This window comes from Micromys minutus (genome assembly GCF_963924665.1).
Source record: "Micromys minutus genome assembly, chromosome: 28".
NCBI classification, from domain to species: Eukaryota; Metazoa; Chordata; class Mammalia; order Rodentia; family Muridae; genus Micromys; species Micromys minutus.
Genome location: NC_137963.1, coordinates 15,702,845 through 15,725,900, shown reverse-complemented (window position 1 = coordinate 15,725,900; position 23,056 = coordinate 15,702,845). Strand labels below are relative to the sequence as shown.

At 51.6% G+C, this 23,056-nt stretch overlaps 1 protein-coding gene across 5 annotated transcripts in view; it reads right to left on the bottom strand.

The window, feature by feature from the left end:
• The window catches only part of WHRN (whirlin), an 83,241-nt gene that overhangs the window by 33,784 nt on the left and 26,401 nt on the right, over positions 1-23,056 (bottom strand). For all 5 annotated transcript variants that reach the window (XM_080940257.1, XM_080940254.1, XM_080940256.1 and 2 more), the window contains exon 3: positions 13,002-13,127. In XM_080940257.1, coding sequence (XP_080796383.1) covers positions 13,002-13,127 — 126 coding nt within the window. The remainder of the gene's footprint in view (positions 1-13,001; positions 13,128-23,056) is intronic.

Below are 23,056 nucleotides of genomic sequence, written 5' to 3'. Positions count from 1 at the left end.
CCACCATGCCTGCCTGTGTGCAGACATGTTTCCCAACAAGATGACAATGGATTAAATCTCTGAAACTGTAAGCCAGACCCAATGAAATGTCTTCCTTATAGAAGTTGCCATGGCCATGGTAGCTTTTCACAGGAATAGAATACTGACCGAGACAGAGGAGAAGAAATAAAAATCTTAGAAAAAAAAAAAAAGTATAAGATCTGGGGATGCATGGCTTAGCCTAGCCTAGCTGCCGTTTTCTTGTCTTTCTCAAACATTTCCCTCTGCTTTGAGGATCTGGGGAAGAGGTCCTGAGGCAAAACTGCTCTGCCTCCTACCAAGCAAGAAATACTGTCCTCATTCTGACCAGAAAGAGCCTTTTAGCAATTTGGGATAAATCCCTTCTGCTCCCCACTAGGCTCTGTAACCTGTAGGCACAGATAGGATGAGAGGTGGTTTAAGCTTCTCTGCAAAGTTTCTCTCATTTTATTGCTCTTTTGAAAACCCTTATTTCAATTAGAAACAGCCAAATGCTTGATTTCAAGGGACTAGTCAGGTCAATTGTTACAATGTAGCCATGGGATGAAAATGTTATCTTGTAACTCTTACAGAACTTACTTAAAGGTTTTTGATCACAGCACATGGGAGAAACCAGCCCGAACTCAATGCAGTCTACAGAGCTTAATAACCACACACCTAAAAAAAAAAACGTATACACAGAAAGAATAGAAGATGCTACCACATGACAACGACCCAATAGGACACCGGCTAATGAATGAACAGTGTGGTGCCAGCACATGATAGTTAGCTAGGAAAACAGCAACAAAGGAACTCACTCACACAGGCTACATTATGCTAAGTGGAAGGAGGCAGGCAGTCCACAAACCCTAATACCTTGTGATTCCTAGACATGCAGAGCCCTCAGGGGCAAAGATGGAGATAGAAGCTTATCAGAGCTCCCAGGAAGGTAGAAGCCACCGTTCTGTAGGTGCAGGGATTGGGAAGGGGGGGTTGGCAGCACTGTTGAGAATGTTCTGAAATTTGACAGTGGGTGTGGCTACAGATGTTAGATTGTGCTAATGAGAACTCCAGAGCAGGAGGGGCTTATGGCACATGAATGGCTTCAAAAGAGATTCATGATGGGGTGGGGAGATGGCTCAGGGGACAAAGCCCTGGCCACTTGAGGATGGAACTTCAGACCTCTAGTGCCCGGGGAAATGCCAGGCAGGCGTGGAAAACACAGACAGTGCAAACTGGCTAGCTGTGCTAACCAAACTGGTGTGTTTCAAGGAGAGACCCTGCCTCAATAAGATTTGATGTCAATCTCGGCTTCCACGCACGTGCACATACATGTGCGGCTACACATTTCTCATGGCACCCCAAAGTTTGACAGCCTGGTTACCTTCCAGCTCAGCTAACAGCTCCTGGGTTTACGTGTTGTGCAAGCAAGCCCAGGTGAGTCCAGCGGCTGCTAACAGACCTGAAACAGCTGTTAGAGCTGGTGTCTCCTACCCTGTGCTCTTCCCTACCTCTCCTACAGAGTTGAGGGGATATGTTCTACAAAGGTGTGGTGAGGTATGGGGGGGAGGGGGTACCTCTGGCCGGCCCATGTTGGGCATCCCTTCCCCCTGAGGGACTAGCCACAAAGTATAGTCTAGAACAGAGTTTATTCAGGGCATGGGGAAGGGAGTTAAGAGGATAGTAAGGACAGGGGGTGGAGAGAGAGGGAGGAAGGGAAGTAGGGAGGGGGAGAGGGGAGGGGAGGGGAGAGAGGAGAGGAGAGGGGAGCAGAGGAAAAGAGAGGAGAGGGGAGAGGAGGGGAGGAAAGGGGAGAGGAGAGGAGGGGAGGGGAGGGACAAAAGGGTAAGTAAGAGCAGAGTAAGAACAGTAGAGTGAGGAGTGGTCAAGCAGCCCCTTTATAGTGCCAGTTAACTGTGGGGCAGAGTTTGGAGGAATCCTAACACCCCATGTGTATGCGTACACCGTGCCCCCAAAGCTGCTCTGTTAATCTCCTCCTCCATCTCTCTACCTGTGAGTCTCAACTCCACGTCTGACCACTATCCACACCTCCCTGGGCAAAGGCTTGGTCCTGCAGCCCCTGTCTAGGCACTGGGCATGCAGACGGCTGGCTTGTATCTGTTCAGAGCAATGACTCTATAGGGTCCGGTCACACAGACACTTCCTGTGTGTGGCGCAGCGGGCTTTCTTACGGGGCCCTCGAAGGGTTCTCCTGATAATGACAAATCAGACACCCTGCCTGTGTTCAAACCTGGCTTTTCCACTTTTTAGAGGTGGAGAGAGAGGAGTGTCAGAAGTTCAAGGTCATGGTGAGACAGAGTTCAAGGTCATGGTGAGACAGAGGCCTGATTGGCCAGCACAACAGTCCATCTTTAGCTGCTCTCCCAGAGGACCCGGGTTCAATTCCCAGCACCCACTTGGCAGCTCATAACTGACTGTTACTCCAGTTCCAGGGGTTCTGACTCCCTCACGCAGACACACAAGCAGGTAGAAAACCAGTGCGCATAAAATAAAAATAAGCAATTTGAGAGATTGATTTAATAAATTTATATAAAGAAAATAAAATCAAGAACAAAAGCCAAAGCAAAACACTTGAGCCAGGCCCTGTCCTTGGAGGTACGACAGACACCTGACCATGTCTGCCTCAGGTTCCCATTCCGCTCAGGGCTGGCACTGTGCAGAGGCTAAGTGGCAAGTCAGCCTTCTTCCTTGCGGGGGCCACAGGGTACAGGGCAGGACAGTCACACTGACACAAATGTGCTGACAGATGGCCTGCTGCCATTGGGAGTGAGTCTGGATTCAGAGAAACGGGTCAATGCCACGCTCAAGGTAATAAAATGTGACCTGGAGCCTTTCCTGTGGAAGTGGGTTTCCTGTGGGCGGAGCCTCTGGGACCTGCTCCTGCTAGCCCCAGTCACTGGTTTGAAATGAGCTCAGGGCAAGCCGCTAGATCTTGTAAAATGAGGCCAGGGCCATCCTGTCCTCCTGAGAACTGCCTGAGGTCAACTGAGATGACTCAGAGGAGGCACCTGGAGGGGCGTGGCTGGTGAGGGTCACTTTTCTATCTATCACAGCCACGAAGATGCCGGTAGTCTCCCTGGGGAGACTGGAGACTGACACAGGGAAGCCTGAGGCGGAAACACCACAGACACTCCACGCGTTCATGGAGAAACAAACTCAGCCCTCTGCAATAGAAAGTCCTGCCTCCTGTTCTTCCTCTGAGAAGCACTTCAAAAAGGAACCATGGTGCATGCTGTTGGAACAACCTAGAAGGCTTGAAGAGGGAAGCAATGGGAGCCAGATTTTCAGGATTGGGTCGTGTATCCCTTCCAGTCCCAGCTCCTATACCCACTAGCTTTGTGACCTTGTAAGTCAGTGCCTCACGGGGTTAGAGGATTCGCCACAGACGGAGTAGTGCTGAGCCTTGTGTCTGGCACAAAGGAGCTCTCTCCACATGCTGGCCGTTGTTACGCGTCTGAAAAAGACAAGACTGTTCCTTCCTCACGCTGTCCTTCTTTCTGCCTTTTCCACCAGACGTTCACTGCCCGTAGTCTGAACTATTAGAAGTCTCCAGGTCCCAAACCTGAAGGGAGGCAGGCAGGAATCAGGACTAGCTGTAGGTGTGTCGAAGGCGGGGACAGGGCAGAAGGGCACAGCTGAGTGCTGGGGAGGTTTTTACTTATTGTCACCGATATGTAGGGTTCTAGGCTGGCTTGGTGGTTCCCAGCCAGATGAACAGACATCAGGGTACCACTAACACTCTCTTGTGTGACCTTGAGCCAACGCTGATCTCTCTGAGCTTCAGTTTGCTGACCTTTAATGAAGGCTGACGGGCTGGCTGTCTACCACTGAGACTGTTCAGGACTCAGCAGGGTGCCCTGCCCAGATCTGCCTCTCAGAGTATTTGGGCTGCCCTGGCTCTTCTGACCTATGTCGGGTCAGAAGGAGTGGCCAGGTAGGAAAGAAGAAAGATGGAGTCCTCTGCGGCCGTGGCTGGGACATGCTTTCTCTTCTCTACAGCTACCAAGACTATTTCTGCAACTAGAAAGCACAACCGTGTTCTGACAGTTACATCCGGCTCAGAGGGAGGTCTGTGGTCGGTGTATTTATTTCTCCTCCACGTTTCTCTCGTTGCCCACCTCCCTCAACACGCTGGTAGGAATGACCTGAAGAAACACAGCCTGGCATCTGAACTTTTTCATTCCTACTGGTGCTTCTTCCAAGAGCGGTGGTGTCTACAATGTGATGCTCTGCCATAATTTTCCACTGCACATCCCTAGGCTGTCACGGATATGACCAAGGCCCCCATCCCTGCAAGAGGACTAGAGCTGGTGACGCTTTCCTAAATGGAAGGACCCTGGCCAGGTAAACTGAAGGTTGTTATCTGGCAACCATGCCTGAAGGTTTCTGTTTAGTAGACACCCAAGATCTCTCGAGGTGGCTTCTTTTTCCCAGCATCCACTCTTCCTCCTCCAGGAACCCCCCCTTAACCTTCCCCCAACCGTCAAGAACCTCTGGCAAGGGCAGTCTGAGCAGCCTGTTTCAGCCTGGATCGTTGCCCTCGTGACTGTCATATGAATCTGCCTGCTTTTCCACTAGTAGTTAGCTCTTCACTCTGTATTCCCCACTCCCATGGCCGTGGGACTCCCCAATACACCTCTCTTTCTGCCCACAGAAAGGTTTAGATCAGTAGGTTCTCTGTACCACTGCTTATAAATGGTTAAGTGTCCCTTGGCCCTCCTGGATTTGTTTACTTAGTCTTTTCTACAGTCGCATCAGTGCAGGACCAGACCCACGAATACCCACCCCATTCTCCTGTGCACACCGACTACTTCATTTACTTACCTTAAAAAAAAATCCTCCTTTAGCATGCCTTTGCCTTCTGGCAGCTGGACAGGCTAGGGATGTAGTTTCAGATGGTAGAATGCTTATGTAGCAGACACTAAACCCTGGGCTGGATCTTCAGCAATGCCTAATGGGGGTGTGGTACAGGCCTGTGGTCCCTGCACTCAGGATTATGACAGGGCTAAAACTTTAAGGCCATCTTTCCTACATAGTAGTCTGAGGTCAACGTGGGTTACATGAGAATATCCACCTCCACCACCACCATTACTACTACCACCACCATCAACACACCACCACCACCACCATCAACACCTCCACCATCACCACCACCACCACCTCCACCACCACCACCACGATTACTACTACCACCATCATCACCACCACATCACCACCACCAACACCATTACTACTACCATCACCACCACCACCATCAACACCTCCACCATCACCACCACCATCACCTCCACCACCACCACCACCACCATTACTACTACTACCATCATCACCACATCACCACCATCATCACCACCACTATCACTACCACCACCACTATTACCACCATCACCACCTCCATCACCACCACCACCACCACCATTACTACTACCACTACCACCTCCACCACCACTTCCACCTCCATCACCACCTTCACTACCACCACCACTGTCACCACCATTACCACCACTATCACCACAGTCACCACTATAACCATAGTCACCACTACCACCATCACCATCACTACCCACACAAAGAAAAGGTTTCAGCACATAGCCAAGACTGGCTTCAAATTAGTCCTTTCCCTTATTCAGCCTCTAAAGTAACTGGGATAAAAGACATGTGTCCACACACCTGAAATAAAACCATTTAGAGAAAACTACAGACCCATCTTAGACCTTCCCCACAGTTAAGTTTCAAACCACAGAGGTGGGGGGGGGGGACACCTGCTGAGGTGACTATTTAACATATCAAAGCAGACCTGGCCTCCAGGTTTCCCCTCAGCCCCAAACTGTCACAGGGTCAACTCTCTTCTGAACTCTCTGACCCAGGGTCTGAGCTGCTGGTCCCCTAGAGGCTCCTCTTACATGATTTGATTATCCCCCCTTTTGTGCCTCTGGCCTGGTTCCCTCTCTTCCTCACCCCCACCCCCTCACATGGCTCAGGGTCCTGACCACTGTGGACTCTCCCTTTGTATGAGGCATCTCTGCCTCTAGCCCCTCTCTGAGCACAGCTAAGGGCACTGTGCCCTGCACACACATGCTGCGTGTCCTCTATGGGTCCCACTCCTCTGTGTGCACTGGAGCATCACAGGGTCCCCCCACCCCCGCCTCCACTTTTTTATGCTCCTATGACCTCTGTGACCTCCGAGCAGCCTCCTCTGCTGGAAGAGAGAACTGGAGTTATGGATTGAAGCTGCACCGCATTCCCAGGCCCAGGTCCCTGTTCCCGGCCTGCTCTCCTCCCGGCACTGTCTTGGGAGGTTGTGGGAACATTAGGAGGAACAGCCTGGCCGGAGAAAGTGTGTCTTTAGGGTCTTTATCCAGCACTGGCACCGCTCCTTCTTTTCTGGGCCAGGTTTTCCTAGCCTAAGGTTGTTCACACTTTGGCTTATGAAGGCTTCTAGAACAATGGCTCTCAATTTGCCTGATGCTTCGAACCTTCAGTAAGCCACCTCAATCTTGTGGTGACCCCCCCCCCAGACAAAAATTACTTTTGTTGCTATTTCATGACTGTAATTTTGCTCCCGTTATGAATCATACCATAATGTGTGATATACAGGAGGTCTGATGTACGACGCTTGAGAAAGTCTTTCTGCCTCTCCAGAAAGGTCTCGAGCCAGAGGCTGAAAACTACCATCGCTACGTGAGACTCCGCTAGCCTCTGTTCATTTTCTGTTGTTATCCATTTAAAGTTGATGCCCACTGGCTGCACAAAGATCCCTGACAGCTTGAGGGCCACCTATGGAGAGGACGGGAGGACCATCCTCGTGGGATTGGTGCTCAGTGCATTTTGGCAGGGGACGGGGTTATTCTATTTCGCACAGGCTGACTTGAGAACTGTTACCTCATCCAAACTAGCCTCACATTAGAGACCCTTCTGCCTCTGCCTCCACAGTGTTGGGCACGCAGGTCTGGCAGCAGCTAATTTCTGTGGGCTGACCTTGCATCCTTTCTCCCTGCTCAATCTGTCTGTTCCAGGGGCTCTTTTGTAGATTCTTTGGTACCTTCTATGTAGATGATCCTCTGAGAACAGAGCCTCATTTCTTCTTTTCTTTTTCTCAACTTACCGAACTGACTACAACTTCTAGAATGCTGCTGAACTAGGTGTTCTAGGCAGTGGTAGCTTTCTTCAGTCTTGGGTGAAGGCACGTGGGTCTTCAGTGAATGAAACTGCAAAATCCATGTCTGCTGGATGCATTATCTTAAGACGTTAAGTGTGTGTGTGTGTGTGTGTGTGTGTGTGTGTGTGTGTACATACACATATGTGTGGGTATACATGTATTCATGCACATCTGGAGATCAGAGGACACCAATGTGATTTCTCTTATGTGATTTCTCTCCACCTTAAATATTATGGCAGGATCCTTCACCTGAACCTACAGCACACTGATCTGGCTAGTCCAGATTGGCCAGTTTGCTCTGGGGACCTCTGTCTCTGCCTCCTTGATGCTAAGATTATAGGTGGCCACCACATCTGAGGCATTTATGGCATTTATGTATGTGCTGGGAATCCAGCTCCTGTCTTTACACTCATGCAAAAGCCCTTTACCCACCAGCTTGCCTTTCCAGCCTTCAAATAATAGTGAATTTGCTGCTGTTTGTTCTCTTTCCGGTGTTGGTCATGGATGCTGTGCTCTGAGAGGTGTTGGTACCTAGAGTCATGGATGCTGTGCTCTGAGAGGTTTTGGTACCTAGAGTCATGGATGCTGTGCTCTGAGAGGTGTTGGTACCTACAGTCATGGATGCTGTGCTCTGAGAGGTGTTGGTACCTAGAGTCATGGATGCTGTGCTCTGAGAGGTGTTGGTACCTACAGTCATGGATGCTGTGCTCTGAGAGGTGTTGGTACCTACAGTCATGGATGCTGTGCTCTGAGAGGTGTTGGTACCTAGAGTCATGGATGCTGTGCTCTGAGAGGTGTTGGTACCTAGAGTCATGGATGCTGTGCTCTGAGAGGTGTTGGTACCTACAGTCATGGATGCTGTGCTCTGAGAGGTGTTGATACCTACAGTCATGGATGCTGTGCTCTGAGAGGTGTTGGTACCTACAGTCATGGATGCTGTGCTCTGAGAGGTGTTGGTACCTACAGTCATGGATGCTGTGCTCTGAGGGACGTTTGTACCTTCAGTCATCTTCTTTCCTGGTACTAATTTTGCCCGGTCATAGTAGTACAACTCGTTGGCTTCAAAAAATAAGTTAGGACATATCACCTCATTTATTTTCAGGGGGAGACTATACAATACTTCTTACTCAACCTCTTGCTATCTGTCACTTGTGAGAGAGTGTAGGTTTGGGTTTTCTTTTTCTGGATGGCTTTTAGCTGCAAACTTAATTTCTTTGACACATATCTTGGGTACAGACATTGTCTATTTTTCTTTCCTAAGTGTGAATACTTCGTGTCATTGGAGAAGTCGATCCATTCATGTGAAGTTGTGGAATGGGAGACCAGTGTTTGCAAAATGTTCTTAGATGCTCAAGAGTTATATAAATATTAGAAGATTGTTTCTGTCATCTTAATTACAACTGCCACAGCACCAGCTATAATTCCTTAGCACCGCCAAGGAATTCGCCACATTATGCTCTTTTGAGCAGAGGCTTTTTCTCCCCAATCAGGAATTATACAGACGTGAAGACGGTGTTTGTGTTATTTTTACTCTGATCACAATATGATCCAATGGTATTTCTGGGGTACCAAGATGTCCTCTGCTGCATCTTTCTTTTAACACCTGGCCAAGTTCAGTCCCCAGAAGGATGTAGTACAATGTCTATCTGAAGGATTTTCACTGAACAAACATAACTACACCCTTCCCTTACCAAGGGGGAGGAGACAGCAACCACGGGGTCTGTCAGGTTCCTCTGCTCCAGCATGATTGCCCCCAACTGAGGGGATGGGACATGGGACACAGCAGGCAATGTCACAGTGAGTGGTGGGTGGGGTCTTGTGGGAGCCCAGACCTCAGGACTCCCCTCAAGCTTGCTTTTTCCCTTCTTCTTTCTCAGGTGTGAGTGAGGTTGGAGGCGGAGATCTGAGCATGAACCAGTCTCTTCCACCTGCCTTCTAGGGCAGAACCAAAGAGTAGCTGTGGAACACTCCGGGAGCGCCTGCTGTGACCAGCCTCACTGTGGTCACAGTGCAATCAGCACCGAGGAGCAGGGAACAGTAGGCTGGTTTACTATGATGGGTGATTAATCTTGTCACCTTGACTAGATTTAGAATCCCAGGAAAACATACGGCTGGGAGTCTAGAAGGGTGGTTCCAGAAAGGTTTAACTGACCTTTCACCCTAAGTGTGAGTGATGTCACTCCATGGGCTAGAGTTCAGTCACATCCCGCATGCGCAATGTGACTGGCTGCCTCACACTCCTGCTGCCACGTCCTGCCCACCATGATAAATAGACTGTATCCTCACACCGTGAGATACAATAAGCCCTTTCCTAAATTGCTTTTGCAGATATTTGGTCATAGCCACGAGAAAACATACAAATAGAGCCTCTTATACTATTTCCACCGACGTGCCAGCGCTGCCCTGTTCAAGATGGGACGCAAGGGAAGGGAGGCTCAAGATCAGAGCTTGGGCAGGTCCTGCCCTGGGCACAGTTTTTCCTTCAGTCAGGGAGCCATTGCCTGAGCACCAACTTTGTGTAGCTGCTCTGTTGTGGGTAGGGCATGAGAGAGAAGTACAACCGAGGTTCTACCACCTCGCAGCTGGGAACTAGAACACTTGGTCAGACACATACTTCTGACATGCATGGGACCAGAGGTCCCACCACGCTATGCAGAGTGGGGGGGGGTAGGTCTGAGTGAATGGTGCAAGCGGGTTTCCTGCCACCTGGTGGGTACCCAGCATAGGGTGTGGCTCTGGGAACTCTATCCAGAAAGTGCAGGTGGACAGAGCTTAGCCCAACAGAGGCTAGTCTGTAGAGGGCTCAGCCCGGCCTCACAAAGGCAACACACAGCCCAGGTTCCTGGACAGTCCTGCAAAGAGTGGGGCCATCCCCTGTCACCGAGATAGGCTTTTTACTCCAGACATACGACAAAGCCATAAGAGGCCCCACAAGTGGGACGTTCCCAGGAGCAAAGGTCCTCTTCCAAGGATCCGAGCTAGGATGGCAACCTAGTCCCCATGGTGAGAAAGCAGCGGACTGGCAGCCGGGACAGACTCAGCAGAAGCCATGCAGTTGGGTCAATCTCAAAGGGCTTTGGAGGTACAGCAATTTCTAGCAGACATCAAGACCTTTATGTCCCCCTCCCTCCCTCCCTCCCTCCCTCCCTCCCTCCCTCCTTCCTTCCTTCCTTCCTTCCTTCCTTCCTTTCTTGGTCCAGTGAGAATCATAAAACAACAGCAGAACAAAGTAGGTAGGTACGAGGGTCCGAAGGGCCAGCGCTGGGATCCTTGTGTGGCCCTTGCCAAGTTGGTGCATTTCTCTGAACTTCAGTTGCTCCCCATCCCACCCCCACGGGGCTACACAAAGGATTAAATACAGGCAGATGTATCTAAACGTTACACCGTGTCTCACTCAGAATAACCCTTAACGAATGGCGCCCGCTATTAGCTATTACGATTGCTTCTGAACGCCATTCAATATAGGCTGTCCCTAAGGGAACAAAGGAGGCTTAGCCTTGGCTCTTTGGGAGGACTGGAGACAGAATGGCTGGGTATGGGGGGGGGGCAGTGCAAAGGAATAAGAGGAACCCAAAGATAAACTGTAAAGGGGGGAGGGGCTGACCCTGCTGGGAAGGTAGGCAAATTTCAAGCTGCAAGGGACCAGCCCTGGGGTAAATGCTGGGGACCTGGCTGACCTCCCAAGAGTTTTCTTCCACTCAGGGCCCGGGCGTCCTGCCCCCTCTCTGGATTCATACTGGGTCCTGGAAGCTAAGTGGGCTGAACAGCTGGAAACCCCGTGGAAGGCGGCGTGCACCGCTGCACCGCAGCACGGAGCGCTATTTACACATAAAGCCTGTTCTGGCGCCACCGCCCACACAAGCAGGCCCTTTATTCAGTTTCAATATGCCTAATTCCACGGGAAGAGCACTGCAATAAACAGAACTAATCAGTGCTGGATGCCCAGGCGTGTGTGGGCAGGTGTCGGCACAGGCAAGGGGCCTGTGAGGAGGGAAGGAGGTGGCCACCATCAAGCGCCTCACTGCTGAGGACCTGTTAAAGGACCAAACCGAAGGTGGGCGATTTGCAAGCAAATTACCCCCAGGGCCTGCAACCACCTGACACACTCTGGAAAGGGGAACTTTTTTTTTTTTTTTTACAAGATCCGGCTTCTTTGCCTTCTTTCCAACTAAATGAACATAGTGTTGTTTGCTGCCCTTCTTCCCAACTGAGCGTAACTCCTGGAGGTCAGTGTTCACCACCCACCCCCCGTATATGTGTGTGTGTGTGTGTGTGTGTGTGTGTGTGTGTGTGTGAGACAGAGAGAGAGACCCAGTGAGTTTCATTACACGTACAGGTGCAGAGTAGATTTATTTACATATGCAACTTAGATAGTAGTTGCATCAAAACATTAGCTGCCTATAAATCCTTGGGCAGGGCTGGGGTGGACTCTGGGAGATCCCTTCTCCATAAAGCAATGGTGACAGATGCTGCACCGAAGTCCCACAGACGGGATGGCTTATGCGCAGGCTACTGCTGACGGTTCCGGAGCAGGGCAGCTCAACATCAAAACGCCAGCGGATTCTGCGCCTGTGAGGACCTTCTGGCTGGGTCACAGGTGGCATCTTACTGTTTTGTCGCCTGTCTGGGGCCTCCTTACAAGGTCACTGGTAGCACACGTGCTCCACCCCCATAATCTCCATGTTCCAAGGGTCCCACCTCCTGACCCCAACAACGAGGAGGTGAGGATGTGGAAGTGTGAGTTTTACAGGGACACCCACTGACTCTGCCTAGGTTGGCCACAAGAACTAATAATGCTGTTAGTTTTATTTTCTCTTATCCCTGCGGCAGGAAGGTTCCTAGACAGAGATAAGGTGGCTTGGGCAGGTGGAGGAGACTCCAAGGTCACAGGGTCACAAAGGAAAGGAATAGAGCTGGGAAACTGTACTGCCTTTCTCCACTGGAGCCAGAGCACTTCCCAAACACCCCACGCCTCCCCAAAGCCTATCTTTGCCTCTTCTCATTTATGACAGTCTATTTGCCATGTTAGGGTTTTGGGTCTGTGGATCTGAGATGTGTGTGTGTGTGTGTACGCACATGTGCCGCATCCCATTTCTCCCCACCTTGTTTCAACCATCTATCTCTCTGGTCCCCAAAGCTTGTCTCAAATGCCACTTGGGCCACTATCAGCACTCCACATCTCTGTGAGCCCAGCATTCATTTCTGCTCAGACACATACTGTCGTGTGTCACGGGGATCTGGGTCCTGAGCCAGGATCTCGTGTGCAGTCTCTGGCTCTCTGACAAGAAAGTTGCTGGTTCTCCCAATCGGGTGTTCAGTACCACACATTACAACCCGGGCTTTGGGATTCAGGTAAGACTCTGTGGGCAAGTGCCTTGTTCTGAGACCTACCTTCCACCACCTCACCCCACCAGGTAGCATGAAAAGATGGATTCTCAAAAGTGCGGGGCACTCCAGTCCACTTAGAATTAATTATGTCACGTCAATAACTTCAGGTCTGGATTGGATGCTAGTCCCAAAGCTGCCTCCTATAGCCACAGGCCAGCTCACAGCTGGCTTTCTTTCTCCTGCCCTCTGTATGTGTCATAACAAGCCCCAGAGGTCAGGGCCATCTCAGACAGCATCAGTGTTTGCAAAAACATCAGCCTCAAAAGAGCTGGACGGGCCTGTGTGGGAGCGTTGGAGACCCAGCAGCCAGTGAGGGGTCCCCAGGAGATCCAGTCCTTAGCTGGGACACCGCCTGCTTCGCTGAAGTAAACCGGAAACAAAGATCCTTCCTACACACATCTCCACACGTGCAGCCCAGAGCCCGTCATTCCCTCACCTTGAGGCCGCTGCTTTCTGCTTCAGAGCCGGGGTCCACACCAGTGATGTAGATGCCAAGGCCGTACTCGGCTCCACCTCGGATTGTGAGGCCCAAGGACCGGCCGTCCCCCAGCACCAGGTTCACCTATAAGAAGAGGTAAGTACGTTGACCTGGAGGAAACCAGGACGTGGTGTGGGGGGAAGGGCAGCACACCGCAAACCCCCTAAGCCCTGAAAAGCACTGGATCCTAACCAACAAAGAAGTGCAGGGGAAAGCCTTACAGAAAACCCCAGGGCCTGCCTCCTTCAGCCCTGCCCTGCCCTGTTCACCACACAACCGCAGGCAAAGCAAAGCACGGCCTGCAAAGGCCCCTTAGCACTATCAGCCCCAAGTGCATCCAGTGGTGAACACAGCCAGCCCATCCACCTAATTAGCCAAAGGTGACTTCTTGTTTCCGTGCTCAGCTCGAATGCTAATTCCTGTCTTTCCTCCACAAGATCAAGGTTGGTTTTATCTTGGGGCCACTACCATTGGGACCCAGAGGGATGCTATTTCCCTGGGGAGTCTCCCACCTCTGCAGGGTCTCCAATACAACCACTGCTCCGACAGGCCACGGCGCTTGCTGAATTCCGCTCTATTCTGCACACCCAGGGCTTACCTACCGACCCAGTATGTCTCGGTGCGGATGTGGGGACTGTAGGGGAGATGCCTGGACACTACTCTGCTCAGGAAGGGATCACAGTGAGGTGAAATGGGTCAGAGATCTTCACTTTGCAGAAGGACCAGAGCACAAGGAACAGCCATACGGCCACAGAGAGACACAGGCCCAGACAGGGAAGCAGGCGGGAGGTGGGGACTTTCTGGAGAAAGTGCTGTCTCCATGGGGCTGGAGATTCAGCACATGGTTAGGGCTGTCAGAAACATGAGCCTTGGAGGTGAGTCAGAGGGACGGAGGTGCATAGGAAAGTAAGTGGCCCAGGCATGCAAGGATTTATGGGGGAGGGAAAGGTGAGGATAGCTAGCCCAGAGAGACACTGCCTCCCACTCCCCACCAAGAGAAGATTCATGAAAAGGTAAGGGACCCAAGAGAGGACAACATAAAAACATCTTAGAAAACAGCGGACATGATCTTCAGGCATCATGGGGGCAAGCTTCGCTTAGCTCTCCCTCTCTCTTAGTGATTTCTTTTTATTTTGTCTACACCGTTTTTTTATTTATTTTTGTTTTGTTCTGTTTCTGCCTGCATGCGTTTCCCTGTGAGGGTGCCTGACCCCCAGGAATCAGAGTTACAGACAGATGTGAGCTGCCATACGGGTGCTGGGAACTGAGCCCTGGACCTCTGGAAGAGCACCCAGTGCTCCTAACCACTGAGCTAGCCCTCCAGCGCCGACTAGAAGCTGTCTTATTCTCCAAGGTCACTCGGCTAACGGTTGCAGTGTGTTCTGGCCCAGCCACCGGGAAGAGTCTTTTCCTCTTCTCCAGCACCGTATTTACTTCGGCATCCACCTGGGCCGAGGATGCAGAGGAGACGGAGCAGGGCGCGAAGTGTTCATGCCCGTACCAGCTGTATATGCCCTCGGGGCAGTCACTGAACCCCCCTGTGTCTCGGCCCCATTATCTGAACATGAGGACAAAGCCGGTATCTGCCTACTTCATACAGACCCCCGACCTGGCGTCACACAGAGTTTTGGTCCGTGTCATAGCACGCATTCAACAAACACGATCTGCTGCTGGCTGGTTCCATTCTGCATGTGCAGAAAGAAGAACTGCTGACATCGGCCAATTATATCTGGCTGTGGCCACGCCTGGTCCAGGTGCGGCCACTGGAAATTGGCACTCTTCCTGCACCCTGTATCCCTGTTCTTCAGCAAGAGGGCTGGGGGAGGGCCCAACAGTGACCCTAGCTGCTCAGGCTAGCCTTCCTCAAGCTAGAGGGGGACGCACAGGGCCATAAAGGATCAGAAAAACAGACCTGCGGTCCTGGACCCAGGGCTCTACAGACTCCCAGGAGCTGCAGTTCATACTTTAGGGTCTGCTCCACCGTTCTGCTATAGAACCCATCTGAGGCTTGGATGGGATTTGAGTTAACCCTGGTCCCAAGTCACATACAGGCTTGTGTATTTGTGGGGTGACACGTGCTGGCGCCACAGCCAGACTATCGGAGTTGATAACGCTCGGTAGGCGTGTGAGCTTCACCTTCTGTGCCTCAGTTTCTTCGCTGAGAAGCGGGGGATGGAAAGAGCTGCACTGAAAGCTGAGTCAGTCTTTGTGCGCAGAGAGCAGCCAGGCAACACAGACTACTGTTACCTGCAGGAGGGCCTCATAAGGCAAGCCACCAGCTCCGCTTCCAGAGGCAGGAACAATCAGGAACGATTTTCTTGAGCGGTGGTAACTGTGGCTGTCTCATGTCCTTCCTGGTACTGTCCCTCCACCCCAACATGTACCCCGAGAACCCCGTGTCTGCCCAAGGCCTGAGCCAGGCATAGCCAGAGGATACTGTGGCAGGCTCCCTGGAGATGCCTCTGAAAGCACAAGGCAATTAAACAGAAAAAGGAGGTGTGGGTTATGTGAGCCTCCTGGGAAGGTGCATGAATTCCCCTGGGACAAGGGCTGGGGTGCTCATCACTGAGACCTCACCTGGGAACTGTCTTACCCAAAGCCACTCTCCCTAGGAGCTGTTCCCACCTAGAGACTAGTGGGACCTGCTGTGACAGCCATGCAGGTAGGTCCCTGTTCCCTTGCTGTCCTCTCGCAATCACTGGTGCCTGGGCACTGTAGCATTGTGGAACAAACTGTCAAAAGTCAGAAGCCTGGGTGGAAAGCAGTCCTGAGAGCGGGCAGTGTGGACCGAACCATCTTCCTTCTGAGGCTCCAGGGACTTCCTGTACCTTAGCTCAGCACCTTCCCATGAGCTCCCCCTGATACTGCTGTTCCTCTCACCTGTAACTCCTCTGAGGACACTGGTGACACTGGGCTGCCCATATAAGCTAGGACAGTTCCCCATCTCAAGAACCTTCACGGAGTCACCTCTGCAAAGTCTGGTGCTGAGGCTTGAGAGGCCAGCCTTAGCAAAGCCCTGGGAAACACACCTGAGAGGTTCTGTTGAACACAGGTACAGTACAGCCACTGGGTCATATAAAGGTCCCATATGGCTGGAGCACGCTAGGGAGGAGCAGAAGGCTGGGCTAGCCTGTGACAGCATGAGGCAAACAAGCCAGAGGGGACGGCAGGCTTCTTGTATTCAGAGTGGATGGAGAGAAGCCAGGTCAGTTTCTCGAGCTCCCCATGAGATGAGTTGGAATGCTGAGATCAGTAAGGGTGAGGACCGGCCCGTGTTGTGCCCTCAGGGCGAGGCAGAGCAGAGGTCTCACGGGCAAGATGAGACTCACTGCAACTGCCTGGAGCATGAGCTACTGGAGGCCCATCCTGCCAAGTGTTGAGTCCTGAATCTGTCCTGAGAACAGGGTAGCTTCCCCTGAAGTCAACAACCATCCCTCTGGCTGCTCCACAGCTCCCTGTCAGGGAAACCTAGTCAGGTCCTGAGTCAGTTTTAGCCAAGTCATGGTTACCTGGTGGTGATTCTCAGAAAAAGCCTTGACTCTAAAAATCAGAGGAGCAGAGCTGTGATGGCAGGAGCAATGGCTGCACGCTTGTAGCCATGAAGCAACATGTGTGAAGTAAAAGTCAACTGCAAGAGGAGAGAAATGCTCACCTGCTGGCTAAGCCACCCACTTGGCTACCTGACCAATCCCGCTGAGTTGAGCAGTAACTACCCTTCATGTGTAAGTTCCTGTCATCCAGAAGTGTCTGACTCAGGCCATCCTTCAGAGCTGTGGTGAGGACTAGGATTCTGGCTCCTCCATCCCCTCAGCCTATCTTCTCGGCGGCTTGGTCGGACAGGTGGCATCGGACACGCATCCAACCCGCTTCTGTGATAAGCTCCGCCGTGGCTCTCTCCTTAAAATCTTCAGGCTCTGCAGACTACTGGTAGCTTTGGCCTCCATCCTCTTTAACTTTAAAAAGGCCTTCTACCCACAGGATGGCAACACCCACCAGCCCTATACTATTGCCTCTTGTGCTCGCCTCTAAAACCACCCTACTGTGTGCTGAGCCCCTTTTTAAAATTAATTAATTAATTAATTTTATGTAGACACACCAGAAGAGGGCATCAGATCACATTGTAGATGGTTGTGAGCCACCATGTGGTTGCTGGGAATTGAACTCAGGACCTTTGGAAGAGCCGTCGGTGCTCTTAACCACTGGGCCATCTCTCCAGCCTCATGCACGGTGCCCTGAGCTTATGTGCATGGTTCTTCTGGATACAGGCTGGCGGGACGGTCCTCAGGTCATGCTCAAGGGCACTTGAGTACTCCACTTAGGTTGAAATGGCTTCTTCAAAGTCAGTGACAGAAGGTCCCAGGAGCAGGCTTCAACCTGGTGCTGCTGAACCTGAAACCGCCGCTCCTTTCGGACCAAGCTGGTGCATGCTGCTTCTGTGTCTGAAGAGCTGTAAGCAGCTGCAGGCTAAGTGCTCATCTCATAGGAGAGGCTGTCGGGTGTGACCACAGTGGAGTGTGTCACAGATGCTGACCAAGACGCTCGCTGTCAGCCCAGTGCCTATAGCTATGTGAAAGTCAGCTCCGGGGGACAGAGCCAGGGCTTACAGAATGGGTAGAGAGGAGTCTGGAAGCAGAATTGCTCAGACGTTCACCTGCAGCGTGTCCTGGGGCAGTGCACTCACGCACCCCTGCACACCTCAGTGCATACATCAATACTCCGGGGCTCGGTCTGCGAGGACTGCACAGCACTGGCCTTTGAGCCAAGCGATTCCACAACACCCCACTGAAATCCTAAAGCTGCAGCCATGAGATAAACAGCCATTCAGCAGGCTGCTTGTCTGTCAGCAGAATGGCCTCTCTCACACACAGACTGAGACGGAAATACGACATGCGTGGAGAACCCCAGTCTCTGGGACTTGTCTGCTACAGACGAGCCAAGACTATAAGCATCACGCTTTTACACACAGAGCACCGGAACAGAGAGACCCCACTTCAGCCTGCTCCCCAAGTCAGTGAAGGGATACCTAGCCCAGAGAAAGGTCTGCAAACCTCCTGCTCTTTCCTTTTACTCAGAGAGCACCAGGAACCCTCGCTGTCAGTCCCAACCACATGCCTTCCTGCTCTGCCTGCCTCCCGTCTGGTTGCATCCCAGGCCAGGGCAACATGGCTGCTGGTTTCACTGCAAGCTGCTTCCAAGATGCAGGGGCTCTCTCAGCCTGGATGCATGCATAAGGGGGAGCAGGGTGCGCTACCCCGGCCGAGTCAGGAACTTTCCCACGGGACTGGTTCCAGTTTACCTTAACTACAACCAGCCACAGCCTCGCTGGCTCCAGGGCTCTTCTGGCTCATCCTGAGCCGATTCCTTTCCTTCCTTTAAAAGAGTCCGGTCCTTTTCCCTTCCAGGACCTTGCCAAGGCTCTCTGCAAACCTGGGACCCATTTGTTTTATTTCCCACACAGTTTGTGGGACACATGCTCACACACTGTTCTCCCAGCCTGCATCTCAGGACACGGCTGCACAACCGAACCGCAGCACTTAGGACTGGTCTTGTTCCCTCAAACCGTCTTCTTCACAGCCGCCATCACCTGCCCCTTCTGCCTACTGCTCCCCCCAAGGCCATCCCCAGTCTCTTCTAAAAATCCTATCTCAGTCCCTCTAGCTAGAGAGGCACACACCCCTCCTTACCCTTTTACACACCTCTTGGAGTGTGTCAGAACAAGCCCTTCTCTGGACCGAGGTTCTCTAGAGGCGTCCTAAGTGTGCCACCTCACAGTGGGGCGGTGGGACAAGGTGATGGTGAGACTAGAGTGCTTGGAAAGAGACAGACTGGCCTTGCTTCAACTCTGCCGTGTCCCAGCTGTGACCTCCGGCACTGTCATCACTCTGCTAAGGTGTCACATAAAGGTCCGTGGTGGAGACAGACGAGGGAGAGGCTGACCTGTGTTAGGGTGACTGATTACTCACAAATAGAGAAGAGACACTGGGTCCTTGTGGGCGATGGAGGGGATAAAACAGCACAGCTGCTGTGGAAAACTGTACAGCAGTTCCTTAAGAGGAAAAAAAAAAAAGGAGGGGAAGGAAGAGGAGGAGGAGGAAGAGGAAAAGGAGAAAAAAGAGGAAGAGGAGAAAGAAGAGGAGGAGGAAAAAGAGGAGGAAGAGGAGGAGGAAGAGAAGAAAGAGGAAGAGGAGGAAGAGGAAGAGGAGGAAGAGAGGAAGAGGAGAAAGAAGAGGAGGATGAGGAGGAAAAGAAGAAGAGGAGGAGGAAGAGGAAGAGGGAGGAAGAAGAGGAAGAGGAGGAGAAGGAGGAAGAGAAGGAAGAGGAAGAGGAGGAAGGAGGAGGAGGAAGAGAGGAAGAGGAGAAAGAAGAGGAGGAAGAGAAGGAAGAGGAGGAGGAAGAGGGAGGAAGAAGAGGAGGAGGAGGAAGAAGAGGAAGAGGAGGTCAGGTATGTGGCAAATTCCTGCAGTCCCAGTACTGGGAGGTGAAAGCCACAGCCAGCCTTGGCTACAGGAGATCCTGTTCAACTCAGAGGCTGCAGGGATGGCTTAGTGGATAAAGCACTTTCTGTGTAAGCATGAGGAACGGAGTGCTGGTACCCAGCACCCATATACAAAGCTGTGTGTGGTGGTGTGTGCCTGTGACTTCGGAGCTGCAGAGTAGCAGGGACAGAAGAATCCGGGGTGGGGGTGGGAGATCTTGCTAGCCAGTTAGCCTGACACTGAGCTGAAACAGTGAACGACGGGTGAGAGACATCGTTACAGATGACCTTCCCGAGGTAAAGCTACGGCCTCCATAGTGGGCATTCGTGGGTGGGGCTGGTTGGGAAGAGAAAAGAGACTAGTAAAAGTGGGAGGGGGCACAAGAGGGGAAGAGTTCAGGTAAATATGATCAAAGCGCATCATGCACGTGTATATGTGAAAATGTCACGGTGTCTTGGGGAGTCATAGTTCTATTGCTGTGGTGAAACACCACAACCAAAAAGCAAGCTGGAGAAGACAGGGCTTACTTGACTTACACTTCCATGGTACTGCTTATTACCAAAAGAAGCCATGGGAGGAACTCAAACAGGGAAGAAACCTGGAGAAGAAGCTGATGAAGAGGCCCTAGAGGGGTGTTGCTTACTGGCTTGCTCCCCATGGCCTGCTCACCTTGTTAAGAAAACCCAGGACCACCTGCCCAGGACCACCTACAATGGGCTGGACCCTCCTCCATCAATCACTAATTAAGAAAATGGCTTACAGCTGGATCTTATGAAGGCATTTTTCTCAATTAAAGGTCCCCTCCTTTCAGATCACTCTACTTCAAGTGACAAGATGACATGAGACCAGCCGGCACAGTAGGAAAACCCATTACTGTGCAGAATTAACATATGCTACTATAACGCTTTTTAAACCTTATAACAGAAACAAAAATCAAGAACCCAGATAGAGCGGTGCACACCTGTAATTCTAGCATTTAAGAAGTCAAGGTAGAGGGGCTGCAGGTGACTGAATGCTTGTACTTGCAGGGGGCCTGGGTTTGGTTCCTAGCACCCACATGGTGGCTTACAACCTTCCATAACTCCAAGTCTAGAGGATCCAATGCCTTTTTCTGACCTCTACAGGCATGAGGCCAGCACGTCATACACATACAAACATGCAGGAAAAACACTCAGTCTTTGCTCTCTACTCTGAATGTGGTTGGAGCAACCTCATAGGCATGCTGTTCTGTGAGCCCCCCCCCCCGCCCCCAGAGGAGAGCTCCTGGCGTCTTTAGTGGTGGCCTTTGAGATGTAGCTCTTGTGATACCCCTTGTAGGCAAAGTCAAGTCACGTGCACTCAAATCATTCTTGTCACTAACTGTTCCAGAGCTGTTCCAGACACTAAGGATGAATCAGGGCTCAAACCAGAACCTCACTACCACCAACTACCACGGAGCTTCCCCAAGGCCCAGATGGTTACACAACTCACAAGCAGCAGAACTAAGATCTGAATCATTCCTGCCACACTGATGTGGTCCCATTTAGCTCCCATGATCCACTCAGCTGAACAACCTCTGGTCGGTTGGTCCTGGGGCTAGTTCCTCCTGTGGTATTTGCATATGAAAGCTACCCCATGATTTGGAGGGGGAGCTTTATCTGACGCTCCCACCTCCATCTTCCTGCCCACTCAATAGCTCAAAGATACTGGGCTCAGTCCTATCTTAGGACCTTTGTAAAGGTTGTCCTGACTTCTTGGGGTTTCAGGTTCCAAAAACGGTACTTGGTGGTTCCTTTGTCATCTTTTAGGGTCTTCACTTCCTGTTACTCCCTAGCCCTTGAGCCCAAGGAATGCATAACTATGTCCTCCAAATTGCAGTATATAGAAAACTAACCTCCAAATTCACATGCTAATGGTTTTGGAAAACAGGCCTTGGGCGGTAACTAGGATTAGGCCACCATGGGTCTCCCAAGACTCTGTGGCACAGGTGGCTTTATGAAGGGAGGAAGAGAGACCTGAGTTGACTCTGTGTGACCATTCATGGGTCAGCACCATGGCCCCCATTAGGTGCAGGCTCCAAGCTCTGGAACTTCCCGCCAAACAAGTCTCCTGTCCTGATTAACCAGGCAGCCACCGCACTTCAGCGGCACTTTCGTTGTCGTACAGAAAGGGGAACAAGGACACAAATTTCCCTTGCTTTCTGCAGTCACCTCTCTGCTGTCTGCCCTCAGGCTCAGACTCTGGTACTTACCCTACAGGTGGCCTCAAAGACACAGGGAGGTACCCTCAAGCCAGGGAATACAGGACCAGCCAAAACTACAACCATTTCAGCTCCGGACTCAGGTTCTGCCCAGGACAGCAGCTTTAGAAATCAACAGAGGGCGTTCTCTGCCCAATGCTGCAAAGCTGGCCTTGACTGTAACCCAGGTGGCCGATAATACCCCTCAAGGTGGCCAAAAGTGGACAACCTTTGGTGGGGAGGCAGGGGGACTTGTGTACACCAACCATCCTCCTAGACACTATCGCCTTCCCACAAGCCACTGAAATCTCCCTGAGTCCTTCAGATTGATGTTTGAGCAAAGAGCACAAACCACATTAAGTAAATGTTATGGTCTTATTGACAGAAAAAGGGGGGAGGAGGGAGGGAGGGAGGGAGAGAGAGAGACAGTGAGAGAGAGACAGAGAGAGAGAGAGAGAGAGAGAGAGAGAGAGGGAGGGAGGGAGGGAGGGAGGGAGGGAGGGAGAGGGAGAGGGAGAGGGAGAGAGGGCTGAGAGAGCCTCGGGAGGAAGGTATGTGGTTTCCTAGCTGTAAGGACCAAGATTCTAAAACAGCAGAAAGACATTGGCAGGACAGGAGTGACAGTCTTTGTCCCAGAAACACCCATGTGCACAATGCAAACAGAACCCGGAGAGGTGAAGGCTTCAGGGGGGCCTTAATTATTTTCCTCATTCTTTCTAGTAGGAGATAGCCCACTTTCTGACAGCAGGAGCAGGAGGAGGAGGGTGACTCTTTAGGGGACAATTAATGACGCCTGGCCTCCTTTAGGTTCCAGAACCCCATGATGCCCTCCCCTACCAGCTACAGTACTAGTGGTCCTATTAGCCAAGGTTTAGCATCCTGTGAGCCAGAAAGGCGCTCCTCCTTCCCTGAAAGAGAAGTCTGGAGGGAAAGGACACATGGTCATTGTGGTGGTGATTCTGCTGCAGATGTACCCTGAGTTTCCCAGCTCCACTTCTGGGACTGTGCACACCCTTTTACTACACCCTCAGATTACAGACTCAGTTGAGTGTGTCTCTGCTGTTTACAGCCCAAAACCCCCACCATCTAAGGGTCTTCCAGGATCATGCCCCGTGCATAACCCACGCCTGGATCTGGACCCCTACAGAATGTAATGTGTACAAAGTTCACACGTAAAGGCACGCCCTAAACTTTCTCTCTTCCTTCCATTCCTGGGTGCTAAAGCGTGGGCCTACTATGGCCCAGGTTCAATTACCAGAAGGGACTATGTGCTAGGGGCTAGTGGATGTTGGAGATCTCCAGCCCAGAATGAGTCCTAG